Raw genomic sequence first — 13,280 nt, 5'->3', positions numbered from 1 at the left:
ATACTTTTATGATCAACATCAATGTGTATATGCATTCAATTATTGGTAACTGTGCACCAAACTCAATTAAATAGTGATTAAAAATATTTTTAACAAAATAAATTATAAGTGTTTTTATCTTATATATGTTATCACTCAAATTTAAACTTTACATTTTAATTTAATTTGCAAACCTCTAGTTTTACCATTTCAATTAATGATTTTTACATTTTTTATGCCATAACTTAATGTACTTTTATTTACATTCTTCAAATATATATATACACATTCATATTCATGATCATCTTTCAAATATATATATCCTTTTAATTGGCAACACTGCTAGATATATTATTAGTAAATGGTCAAATAAATGCAGAGCACGGCATAAAGTAATATATCAAAGAACATCATTTTTACTCAAAAAAATGTATAGGGATCTGATCTAAAGAGGAAATTTTAATCTCTTAACTATTACATGTGTGTTGAAGCAGACAAAAGAAATTAACTATATTTTTGTGTTTCTCTGAACTGGCATGTTGTTCATTTTGGCATCCATTTCATTGCCAGATATGTATATGATTGCATCCTTCAATTTTTCCCACAATCTAACCTTATTGTCACATAGTTTCTGGCTTTACATTAGCCATCAGCTACGTCTCCATGTGAACTATAGCTTAAGTTGTAATGGAAAAGAGAAGTATCTTAGATGTTGGTTTGGTTGGAAAAAAACCGAGGTTTGAGTTTTCTTAGGACCTGTATTCACACAACTTCAAGGAGCCAAGCTTTCATCATCTGAACTTCCATCTTGTCTCACATTGTACCTACTAAGAACTGGCAGTGAAGCCGTTGCAGATATCCGAAAGGATCTAGCAGCACCCACCATTGTTCTATCCTGCAATAGCCCCACTTCTTTGCAGACATGATCCAATATTGACAGGAAATCCCTCACAATCATGAAGATTCTTAAGGGATGAGCTTCTTCCTTTGTTGCATTCCCATGAAAATATTCAGTAACTTCTTTCACAAGCAATAAAGCTTTTCTTTCATCATCCTTTATCTTAGCAATCTCCTCTTCAGCATCTCTTAGAAACATTTTCATGGAGTTGAAGAAATTCCCGGGCGTATCAGGCTTCTCATATTGTAGAACTGATCTGGCCTTCTCGAGTCCTATTTCAAGCTTTGACACATAACTGCTTAAGACATCCGAATCCATTCCAGCCGCCTTCTTGACATTGCTGAGGTCTCTGCTCAGCCCAGCCACAACCTGCAATCCTTGTTTCCTGAAATCCTCCTCCTTAAAGTTGGAGGCCATTTTATTTTCATGATTCCCATCAGTAGAGTTAGTACCAGCACCTTCGGATCTAATGATCTCTTGAACCACAAAGTGTAGCAGTGTAGTTTTCCCATCAGTTCCCTTTATATCAACAAGTTTCAAAAGGGTGTCAAGCTTAAAAGCTTTAGCATCACCCCGGTTGGTTCCAACATTCATCCGGTTTCCTGTCCTAAGAACAGCTTCAAGGAGTTTGAGGAATAGCCTGCTGTTCTTCAATTCGTCACTCGCTTCCTGCAAGTACATTACAGAGAAATGAACTCATAGGAGGTTTTAACAAAGAATTTTTCAGAATTTTTATGGTGAAAGCATTGAATCTCATGAATACTAATAATACCTCGAGGGTTTGAAAAGACTTCCTCAAATATTGTACTTCAGTATCAAAGTTGGCTCTATAGAGCATGGTTTCAACTCTTTTGAAGGCAAAGGGGATATCAAGCACTGTCCTCAGAAATCTTTCTGCAGAGCCTAGTTTCGATAAGTCCCCGCTGTAATCTCGAAGTTTTATTTCTTCCTCCTTTGTGGGAGCCATCTTTACCAAAGTCTCGAAAAGCTCAGCACCTAAGCTTTCCGGGTTACCTGTTAAAGCAAAACAAAACAGCATGTGAAAGTGAAGTGAAGTTCAATATTTAAGTAGAAGATTATCGGCAAATTGAAGCCCATAATCAGCATCTCGAAGAAGCTTTTCATCATGTTTCTTGATCAATATATCTACATGTGCATAGTAATTAGTTATGAGTTATGCTTGACGGCTTATATGATCCTTTAGCTATGATAGCTTTAAGCATGAACAAGCGGCCAATTGCTGTGTTTTAAGAACAAATGATAGAAAATAGAAAAGAATGATAGCCATGACATACCATCTAAAAGAGCTTCTGACACTTCATCTCTTGTTACATTCAGTGCTCTCAACAGTATGGCAATGTTCTGTGACTTCTTTGAATCCAAAACTCTGTTTTCCTGTTTAACAGGAGGCAGAACTGATCTTCTAATAGGTTCTTTTGGTGGTGCTGCTGTAGTTGAATTGCAGCCAAATAGAGTCTCCATCATGTCCTCATTCAATCTGTAAACAAGCAAACAAAAAATAAATGAAATTTTTCCCATATTGTACTTGAAACGTAATCTACACTCATAAAATGTACAAGTTTTATAACTTACTGAAATGAGCTTGATTTTATCTGGTCCCACACTGTAGCTCTCTCCGAGGTTGCTCGTACTTTGTCCCAGTGCAAAGGCTTCAACTTGGGTTTTGCACTATCCATGTCATCCCCGTCTGTCTTCTCTGAAGAACTGACACCTTTGTAACTAACCACCTCTTCCATGGACTTTCTAGCCCCACTCACTGCACTGTTTTTGGGACTTGAGGTCCGAGATTCATGCTTTTTCAACAGTTGGGCAGGTTTTGGAGTCACATTGGTCTTCAAATTCCTTACTGACCTGGGTACTGACAGTTTTACGGCTGCTGGTGGCGGCATAGGGGGTGGTGGCGGTGGCGGAGGTGGAACAGGAACTTTTGTCCTTTGTGGGGATGAATTGTTGCTAATTGATCGAAGTAGCGCCATATTTGGAGGTGGTGGAGGAGAGGAGAATTTCGGCCTTTTTGCGTGAGTAAATTCCTGAGTCTCATGCGGCTCCGGCCCTAGACCTTGTGGTTGTTGAAGGGGTAGCGATGTTGGCGACGGAGGATGTGGAGAAGGTGGCTGCTGCTGTTGCTGCTTTATTGAAGGTATAATAACATGCTTCATTTCCGGCGAAGAAGCTAAAATCCTTGTTTTGGGAGAAGTTCTTTTAGAACAAGGAACAGAATTTGTTTTCCCATTCATTTCATTCCTCGACTGAGTCACCAAATTGCCATTAACCCGACGCGAAACCGGAGTGTAATAGCTTTCTTCATTGCTGATCGTTGAGCCCTGAGGGGTATAAAAAGCCGTCCCCCGAGACTCTTCATCTGAAGAAGACGAAGATGGAGATGGCATTGCCGTCGGTGAATTCTCAAGCCCAAGAGGTTTAGCCAATGGAGGCAATGGCTGCAATTCCGGGCTCGGCCTATATCGATCCGACCTCCTCACTGAATTCAACTTACCATAAGGCGAACCATTAGCTCCACCATTCACTTCACCCACCGATCTCCTGCTGGGCTCCACGGTTCCAATGTAAAGAAAGCTGGAGGGTGGAACCCTAGAGTCTTCTTGCGACCTATCGGAGTTCCCTCCAACAAGCCTCTTTCGCGTTTCCCCAGGGTGTTTAGCGACCCGGTGACGGTACAAAAAGAAAGCAAGCCCCGATAGCATTCCCAAAGTGACAATCCCAACAGAGACGGCAATTGCAACCTTTTTAGCTGGTTTGGCAGGCTGGGTTGCAGTTGGGATTGACATCGAGCCATTAGTAGGCGCAGATGGTGGGGTAGGCAGTTGATTCTGATCTGCGGTCTGCCCTGGTCCTGAAGGAACTTCAGGGAAGAATGGCTGACTTGGGTCTGGGTAAACAGGACTATCTGGAGCCGGCGGAGACGGTGAAGGTAAAAAAGTGTCAGCGCCTGGAGGCGGAGATGAACCAACCGAAAACAACGGTTGGTGTAGAATTCTTCTATGAAAAATGATAAAATCTTGAATTACAGAAGAAGAAGACGACAAGAACAATGAAAGCAAGAAGAAAAAAAAAGTGAAATGTGGATGAGATCTCAATCTCATTGTGAAAATTTCAGGGTCGAAGATTCATCTCTGAAGGGGGGAAAGGACTTTGTTTCTCTAACTGTTGGACCCTTTAGCCAAAAATGCATAACACAGCAAACTAAAAGGACGAAAATTATACTAAAAATATGAGTACTGCTGTTTTAGACTGCGGGGGAAGCTTCTTTCTGCCTCTAGATTTGGATGCTACATGAGATCGGCAATAGTCGCATCTTTTATTTTTTATTTTTAATTAATTATTCGGACTGTACTGGAATGACACCTGCTATTTTAGAGGAATAGCAAATCAACTATGGTATTCGGGGGCTGTTTTCCAGGTAAATGGACGATTATGCCCCTATAAATGGTGGGAATTAAAGGACCACGTTAATGTCCTTTTCTGTCCGATTATTTTATGGAATTGTTTCTTCTTTTGTCGTGACCCAGATATATATGCCACATATTTCATTAATTTATTATCTCTTTTTGCCCTCTTTACTGTGAATCGATAAAAATAACGGTTGAACTCTGAACTGTCGACTGAAAAAATTGTTAACATGAGCCGAACCGGACAAATGCCCACCTAAATGTCTAAGTTTTCTACCCATCTCAATATCTTTTAATCAGGAACAATACAAAAAGTAAAAAAAATTAAAAAAAAAAAAAAGTCCCCCCATCATCAACACTCAGCCCTCTGCTCACCTTCCCCCCTGTTCGCCCTTATCTGCTTCAGATCAGCGGTTCTTGCCCATCCACTCAATCCAAACATAATAGGAAGAGTGGAAGAAGAACTCAGCAAGTGTGAAAAACAAAAGTTTTAGCTTCTAAACGAAATCACAATAGAAATTAATAATATAAATTTATGATTTGAAAACTGAAAAGTGAGTGGTGTCTTTTAAAAAAAAAAAAAGTGGGTGTGTCAGGAGAAATATTTATGTTAAAAAGAATATACAAGATAGCTGTCAACAACTATTTTATTTGAAATAATATCTATCCTATTTTAAACAATCCAATTAAAAATCAATTAGTTGTTCAATTTCATCATTAATCCAATTTTAAAGTCATAACTACGTCAACGTCAGTCTACGGTGTGAGTAAAATATAAGATTATTAATGAAATTTATTCTCCTAATCTGAAATTTACAAATGGTAAGAATATCAGATATTCCGAAAGGAGTAATTCTTTTGTAGGTTTATTATTATTATTATTATTATTATTAACTTTGACTGTTTTGTGGATAGTAAGCCTGAAGTGAATAGAAATTTTAACCAGAGGAAAAAAATAATTTTAGTAGGAAAGTTCTGTATAGAAAGCTAATGTACAAATAAGTAATGGAAGAAATTTAATTTTTTAATTAATGGTCTTAAATTTAATTATATATAGATATAAATTACTTTAAAAGGTGAAATTAAATGTTCCCACAAGTTACATCCGGTTGTCTTTGAAAAACAAATTGTCCAAAAAGTCTAGCATAACTTATCTGTTTACCATATAAATTCAATTTATAAAAATTAAAACATTAAATTTTATATATAATTAATTTGTTTGAACAAAACATCCAATCCAAACAAAACCACATGTATAAAATTGGATCATAAATTTAACTAAAAATATACCTCCTCGATTGCAATATGATATTAAATAGTATGGTTGGTTGGTATCGGTATTATAATTAATGTAAGATAATGTGAGTTTAAATACTTTAAAATATATTTATTCTCCAATTTAAAAGTTGAAAGATTAATTTCTTTATTAGACTAAAAGACTTTCTCCTTAGTTAGATATCTAAACTAATTTGGAAAAGGAAAGTTGTTTAGATCATATTCTTCAAAAATTGAAAACTAAATAATTTCAACAATTTCTCTAAATTTACTAATTTAGTCATCTTCAATTTTCGTTCAAAACTTAAAAAGAATTGTATAAAAATAAATTTTATTTCAAAATATTATAAATCTAACCTTAATGATGATGCAATTTTTTTTTTTTTGTTGTCTTTGGGAGGTTGCTTTAGTGATTGGCTTGGTGGGTTGTCTCTGATTGGATGAGTAAGGATGGTGACAAATTCGATTATACATGATGGTCATAACAGTTAACAATAATACTTATAAGAAGAATAATAATGGCAAGTTTGTTAACGAATAAACGTAAAATGTACGAGAAGAATTAGAGAAATATGTAATTTCGGAAGCCCAAAATATAATGTACTAAAAAAGTATGATGGAGTCGGACTCACTTGGTATAGTTGGTTGAGGGCCATATGTGGGGAACATGCTCACGCCTCCATTCCCCTTTTCTTTTTATTATTCCTTTTCTTCTTTTTTGCTCTGCTGATGTACTGCGTTTTATTTTAATTGCAAGCCAATATTACCCCTGCTCTTTCCTAATAATTTCTTAGACTTTTGCTCTTAATTTTCTATAATTATTGATTTATTTTAAATTATAAATTGTTGGTAAAGGTTGCAATTTTGGGGTTTTTGAATGTTGCATTTGTGGGTTTTCATTCCAAATTTTGTTATGTTTAAATTTATTATAATCTAAATCCAAATATATTTTGATTATCAATTTATATATTTAATAATTTAATTGTAATAATAATTATATAAATGTATTGATGGTCATGCTATGAAGTCTAATATTATACAACTTGCCTGCAATCGAGAATTGTATTTATATTTTCAAAAAATTATATTCTCTAAAAACTAATCATTGACGTAATAGGTTTTTTTTTTTAATAGACGTAATAGTAATTAAATGACTTATATTGGGTTATTTTAATCAGTCTTAAACCCCTCCTATATTCTCCCAGTTCTTTCACAAAGTACGAGAAGATACCTTTGGACTTTAAACGGGTTTAGTTAGTGCTTAGAACTGTATGATAGGCGATTAATTAAGTAAAAGAGTACTTACAGATTAATTTTGTTTTTGCTTGTAATGATGACAAAGGAGTTTTCTTTTTCTTTTTTTATAAAGAATAAAAGATAAACAATGTTTTGATGGTTAAATTATTATTGATAACATATGGCGGAAGGTAGCAACAGCAAAGCACATGGTTTTTGTTACTATAAAATTTTGACCCTATGTTTCTGTTATTCAATGGATATATCCCGAATAATTGGTTGAAACTTGTTAATCCGAGTAGGCCAATCCTTTGGGTTTATTAGCGAATTAAGTCAAACTTACATGATTGAAATTCTCCTTCACATATGTTGTTAAAATATTTGTAAGAAGGTGGGGGTGAGTCATTGGCAAAGGAAATGTGCATGGGAGAAGCTTGCCGCTCCTTTACAAAACTTTAAAAGGGCACCAATTCTTTACTTAGCATGCATGCATCCAAAGATGAGAAACCCTAGAAATTCCATACAAACAATAATGAACAAAGTATATTTGGGAGTAACTGGCTAAATAATAAAGGCTCTCCTTCTCTTTTTCCACAGGTTGGTTCAAAAGAAACATACGGTTTTGCTTCTAGTTCACCATAAGGAACAATTAAGTATGAAATAATGACGCCGACACTGATGCTACGATTTGAATGACGGTTATTGTTCGCTGCATCATAAATCGGAGTTCGACTCCTTGTGTTTCCATCCCTTTTCTCATGATTAAAAAAGAGTACTTAATAATGATCTTATAAGAATCTGTTGTCACTAGTGGCATTGGTTCCCATTTCCATGGTCCTTACTCCTCCTAGCGTTGGGAGTCAGATATTTTTTCATACAAAATCATTCCATGCATGGAATGGACAAGATTTAAAAGTTCCAAATTCACAACAAGCCAGTAAACTTTATATTTATGGAGCACCTCATCTGTTTATATATATATATATATATATATATATATATATATATATAATTTGGAGGACCACGTCAAGCAAAGCTACTTTTGCTTTGTATAGGCGAAAGGTGCAGCTAATACATCGATGCTTCATGTCTCTAACATCACACCCCGAAAAAGAAGCTGGCGCATATGTTAATTTCTTCTTATTATTATTTGGCATTAATTTCTTCTTCTTATTATTTGGCATTTTTGGGGGACGAATATGAAAATGACCCAATTTTGCAGACTTCAATTGATAACCTTGTTTCCTACAAGGAAAGGCTGGCATTGATGGACTGGTATTTATAGTAGTTTTGGGGAAAAGACAGTTTTGTCCTCATTTATGAGTCAACACTTAGCATTTCTTGCCCCTATCCCTACTCAAACGGTCATTGTAGAAATTTCTGGTAATTGATGTTAAGATTCTCCGTTTCTTTATTAAATTCCACACTAATTTAGCATGATTCATATCTTACAACAACCATTTTTTTTTTTGTTACATAAGGAAGCTCAACTTTACAAGTTGAATCAGAAATTACACATTAAATCGTATGGTTTTATTTTCCCGTAAGGATCTCTTTCACCTTCATAATCGGTTGTGCAAAAATGCATATCTCCGGGCCACCTTTGATAGAGCATCTTGCTTCTCGCGGCACATGCGTATTTATATTGAGTTTAAGTTTCGTAAATGTATAATTATTACATTAACCATTTAAGAAATTGAGATTTATTCTTGACAAGGACTTTCAATTTTATATATTAAAATTTTTAAATTAATTAATACTTTTCATTTTTCATAATATTACTAGATTCATATTTAAAAATAAAAAGTTACAAGTAAAATAGAAGTTGTGATCATTACACATTTAATAATAATTATAATTTAATTGATAATTATTAGTTAAAAATGTTGTGTTAATTTTAAAATAAATTTATTGCTTGAACACAATTATAAGCATCAAATATAGGAAAAGGTGTGATAATTATAATTGTAATTTAAATTACAACTATTAGTTAAAAAATTTGATGTAAAAAATAAGTTGTGCTAATTTTATTTTTAAAAATTATACTAATTTTTTGATGTAAAATAAAGTTATTACCTGAATAAAATTCTAAACATCTTAATTATCACTTAATTAATATTAAAATTAATTATGTTAATTAATGATTATTTTAAATAATTTTATTTTTGCATTAAGTATATAGAGTAAAACCATATTGTAAGTTGAATATTTTAAAATGTTTTAATTATGATTTGAAAATTTTTTATTATAATATTTGAATCAATAAATTAATATATTTTATTGTATCCAATAATTCAGATAAAAATATTATTTTTCAATTAAAAATATGATATTTAAAAATTGATTAAATATTAAACACAAAATCAAATGCAACACGTTAGAAGCTAATATTAACAAATAAATAAGTATATCACATGATTATCTAAGAAAAATGTTAATAATAATAATAATAATAATAAAGACCTACTCTGAAGTAAGAGGGTACAAAGTCGACCAAACCGGTGCAAAGAGTGGAAGACACGAAAACTTTTAGTTTGGTTGTTTGCTTTGCTTTGCATGGGTATAGGTATCCCTTACACTTGGGCATTTGTAGTTCACAAAGGCAAATATGCCTCTCCTTTTATCCCTTTATTCCCTTTTGGTTCCTTCTGCTCCCAAGCGATACTTTATGGAGTGGGTTGCACTAAAGTTGTAAGCGATATTACACCATTGAAGTTAAAACATGTTTTTAAAATTATTGATGTTAAAAAGTATTTTTAACAAGATAAAATTTTTATTTTGAATATGATATTGTAAAGTAAAAATATTAAAAATAAGTTGTTTAGAAATTATTATTTTTTTGGTAGAAAAGAGATAGTACTAGACGATTACTATAACCAGTTCATAAATTAAAAGGATCTAGACTCATTATGATTTTCAACCAACAAATCTCTAACCGAAACCTACGGAACTGCAAATAAACGGAGCCAAGAGTCCCTTGTATCAGCACATTTAGCCATGTGATCTGCAACCCCCTTTTGACCTCTCAGAATATGTCAGACACGAACCTCCCATTTTCACTACAACAATTGATGTAGTAACCTTAATTCCACTAAGCTAGTCATCATTCCAAGTATCCTCAACAACCACACGCTCCTCGACAATTTGAGAACCACCCTCTATAAGAGTTTTCTTTGAGGTCCTTTCAAGGTCACAAACCAACTCTTCCATTGTCAACTTCAACTCAACTGAATCATGCAAATTATTCCCCATCATCTTATTCGGTGGTCTCCCTTGTTGCCCAAAAATTATATTATGAACTCTTGACTACAACTCTTGAGAAACATTACCTTTTTCACCGAATCTAAACATCTCATTTTCTTTATTGTTATACGAAGCCATATTTTTCCTTTCCATTATGCGCACTGCAATGTGCTTCTCTTTATTCAAATTCAATGACACATCTATTAGTTGTATGACTATGTTTTTTCCACGACCAGCAGCACCCATAAGTACAATTTTTTATCCATCATCAAACACCCCATGTCCAGCAATAGCCTTCACTTCAAATCTGCCATTATTGGGCCTCAGTGCTGACGGACCAGATTTTGGCCCAGCATATATCATTACCCCTTTTAGCCCGCTTCTTAGTTTTGGTATCCATAGATCTGCTCTCAATCATTTGGAGCCCTAAAACTCCATTGTCACCTACACCTTTAATTTGTCTCTGATTTCTTTCCTCTATTTCGCCTATCAATCTTCTCATCAACATCGCCAAGATTTTCTCCCTTAAGAACTCCAAGCGCCGCGAACGACCAAAAGCACCGCTGAAACCATCGTTCCTCTTTTTTGCTATGACTCGGTTTCTCCCTTTTTGTCATTTTGCTACCATCCAATGGCCAAAGGGCTCCTCCACCCTTCGTTCAAGCCCCGACTTTTCCATTACCAGACTAATATAATCAGAATCAAATATCGATGATATCATTTTAACTATCGAGCACAAGTCTGCTCTATAGCCATAAAGTCCATACTTGAAGCAAATGTTAGGCAAAGTTTCATATTCAACTCGTTGAAGGAAACCATTGATTCTAACCATAGCCACTAGTGGCTTCCTCAAATCGACACAGACTGTTAGTTGCTCGAACCTTCCTTTACGAGCACAATCCGTGTGCACATCCAACTTAACCATCAATCCAACTGTTTGACCGATCACCTTGGGAAGACAATTTGAGTAATACCCCTCAGATAATATTAGAAGCCATATCCAAATAACCTACGATTCAGTCCCACTCTGTGATGTTGAGAAATCCGATGACCATGGCCAAACAGTCAGATATCTTCCAAAAATTACTCATGGCCCCCTAATTAAGACTTTGTTGTAGTTGTTTTCATTCTAAAATCTAACTAGGAAGAAGTCATTTTCAAGATCCATGAGTTGAATTAGGCATTTTGGATTCCACGATAAGGTAATCTTGTTCAAAAGGACATTGTTAGAGTTGAGTGACTCAAATCCTTATTAAAATAAAATATAGTGGTAAAATAAAATAAAAGTAAAATCCATATAGAACTATACTTCATCTATTTTACATTGATTAGAATAATGTTTTTCAATCTTACTGCACTTCATCTATTTGACATTTATTAGAATAAATTTTTTCTACCCATAAATAGATGCAATCTAAACTCCTCTTGTATCATTCGAACTCAACATTAGTGAATTTTTTTTCTCCTCTACCCGTGGTTTTTCCTAAAAGGGTTTTCCACGTAAAATCTGTGTACTTTATTTTTTTTTCTTATTGCTTTGTGATCATTTTATATTGCCATTACCGATGCTATGTAACGCCTTGAATATATTATTTCTGTTTCTATAAATTCTGACACAAATATGTATATGCTTCAGTGGTTAAGTGTTTTAGGTGTGTGTGTAAGGTCTTGGGTTCAAGTCCCACTTCTAGCAAATTTTGATATTTTGATCCAAGCTTTATCCTTGTGGAGTGGGCTTATATAAAATTGTCTGTTATTTCATATTAGAATGGGCCTGCTAGTTCAAGTGGTAAGGGAGTTAGTGTGTTAGAGGTCCCGTGTTCTTATCCCTACTTTGGCATGGGTGTTAATTTTTGCTTAGTTAACTGGTAGAGTTTTGGTTGAGTTTGAATTCTGAGAAAATGGTTTTTAGTGGGATAGTGGGTAGGAATTTGAGGGATTCCTGATAAAATATCTTTTCTTTTTCAAATTTCCTCTTTCTTCCAAAATTTTCAAAAGAATCTAACCGTTAATTTCTTCTTTCTACTCTCTACCATTTTCTCCTTCTCTTCCTTGCCTTCGTTTTTATTTTTTCTTTTTCATTTGCTGTTAAAATTTTGTATCTCGTTAGTTTAGTGCTCTTTTTGCGTTTCTAGAGAAGATCAAGAGGCTGGGGGTTTCCAATTGGCGCATTAATTGTGGGAAATCTCTGTTACTTATTTGAAGGTGTTGTGTGACTTGAGAGTGTTTCTGCATCAAAACTGTACCAGTGTGTACCCGAAACGCAAAAAATTAAACTTCGACAAAAGTTGAAAAACTATTTTGTCGACGCTATACGGGCGTGCAGTTGCCCGTATGATTGGCCGTGTGCAAGACACGGTTGTGTGATTAATGAGGGCATGGTCGTGCGTAAGACATAGCTATGTGACAGTGTGAGTGTGGCCGTTTGGGCTACATGGGTAAGGTCAATTTGGGCGTGTGGGCCTACACGGGCATGTAAGCTCAAATTTCTGAATTTTTCCCTAGGGTCGCATAGGTCGTTCCGATCAACTATGGGCCTACCGTAAGGTCAGTAAGGGCTAACCAAACCCTAGATTATGTGATTTGATATTCTGATAGTATGCTCTGAATAGGACACTTTTATGTATGTCTGATATTTGTATATAAGCATGATAAGCATATTATATTTGTATTTGAATCTGTATTTTGTATTTGTTTTTGGGGTGGGATTGTATATATGGAAGAAGTATTCTAAAAGGCGACCCTCGCCTATATTCTGGCAGCTTGGCTGCATATTATCCGATAATTGTCGTAATGAAACAATATGGTGTGTAGGGATTGGTGAGTGTTTTTAACCCCATATGGTGTGTTGAGATGGCTGAAGATTGTGTGTAGAGAATGAGGATAAGATTCTGCATATCTGATTCTGTTATTTATTTCTGTAAAGGACTTAGGTCTGATCTGAATCTAAATGCATATGTGATTTATGTATAAATTGTATGTCTATTTCTGTTGTTTTACACACTGAGTTTAGAAAAACTCACATCTGTTTGTCTGTTCCGTTCAAGTAATCCACAGACTTAGGCAAATCAATGTGGTGGAGACTCAGTGGTGACCACTCAACCGTAAACTGTTTAAACTTAGTAGTTAATGATTTATTTAAAATTCTAGATTCATTTGAGAGTTTGTGATTTTTGGGACTCTCTGGACTATATAGTTTTTAACTGTTGATTTTTCAT

At 34.6% G+C, this 13,280-nt stretch overlaps 1 protein-coding gene across 1 annotated transcript; it reads right to left on the bottom strand.

The window, feature by feature from the left end:
- Positions 1-303: 303 nt before the first annotated feature.
- On the bottom strand, positions 304-4,931 carry LOC108470385 (formin-like protein 6). The gene is made up of 4 exons (XM_017771667.2): positions 2,471-4,931; positions 2,173-2,375; positions 1,650-1,891; positions 304-1,546 (listed from the first exon to the last, which is right to left on the bottom strand). Exons 1-4 carry the CDS (start codon positions 4,000-4,002, stop codon positions 752-754), a joined length of 2,772 nt encoding a protein of 923 aa, XP_017627156.1. The 5' UTR covers positions 4,003-4,931; the 3' UTR covers positions 304-751.
- Positions 4,932-13,280: the final 8,349 nt, after the last annotated feature.

This window comes from Gossypium arboreum, chromosome 11 (genome assembly GCF_025698485.1).
Source record: "Gossypium arboreum isolate Shixiya-1 chromosome 11, ASM2569848v2, whole genome shotgun sequence".
Lineage (NCBI taxonomy): Eukaryota > Viridiplantae > Streptophyta > Magnoliopsida > Malvales > Malvaceae > Gossypium > Gossypium arboreum.
This window is presented reverse-complemented; position numbering and strand designations above follow the sequence as displayed.

What these genes read in the sequence shown, in the direction of transcription:
- LOC108470385 (XM_017771667.2), bottom strand. Translation starts at nt 4,002, where the DNA reads ATGAGATTGAGATCTCATCCACATTTCACTTTTTTTTTCTTCTTGCTT. An exon ending in GTCAGAAGCTCTTTTAGATG is followed by an intron (nt 1,892 to 2,172) that starts GTATGTCATGGC and finishes TTGCTTTAACAG; the next exon opens with GTAACCCGGAAAGCTTAGGT. An exon ending in AGTCTTTTCAAACCCTCGAG is followed by an intron (nt 1,547 to 1,649) that starts GTATTATTAGTA and finishes ATGTACTTGCAG; the next exon opens with GAAGCGAGTGACGAATTGAA.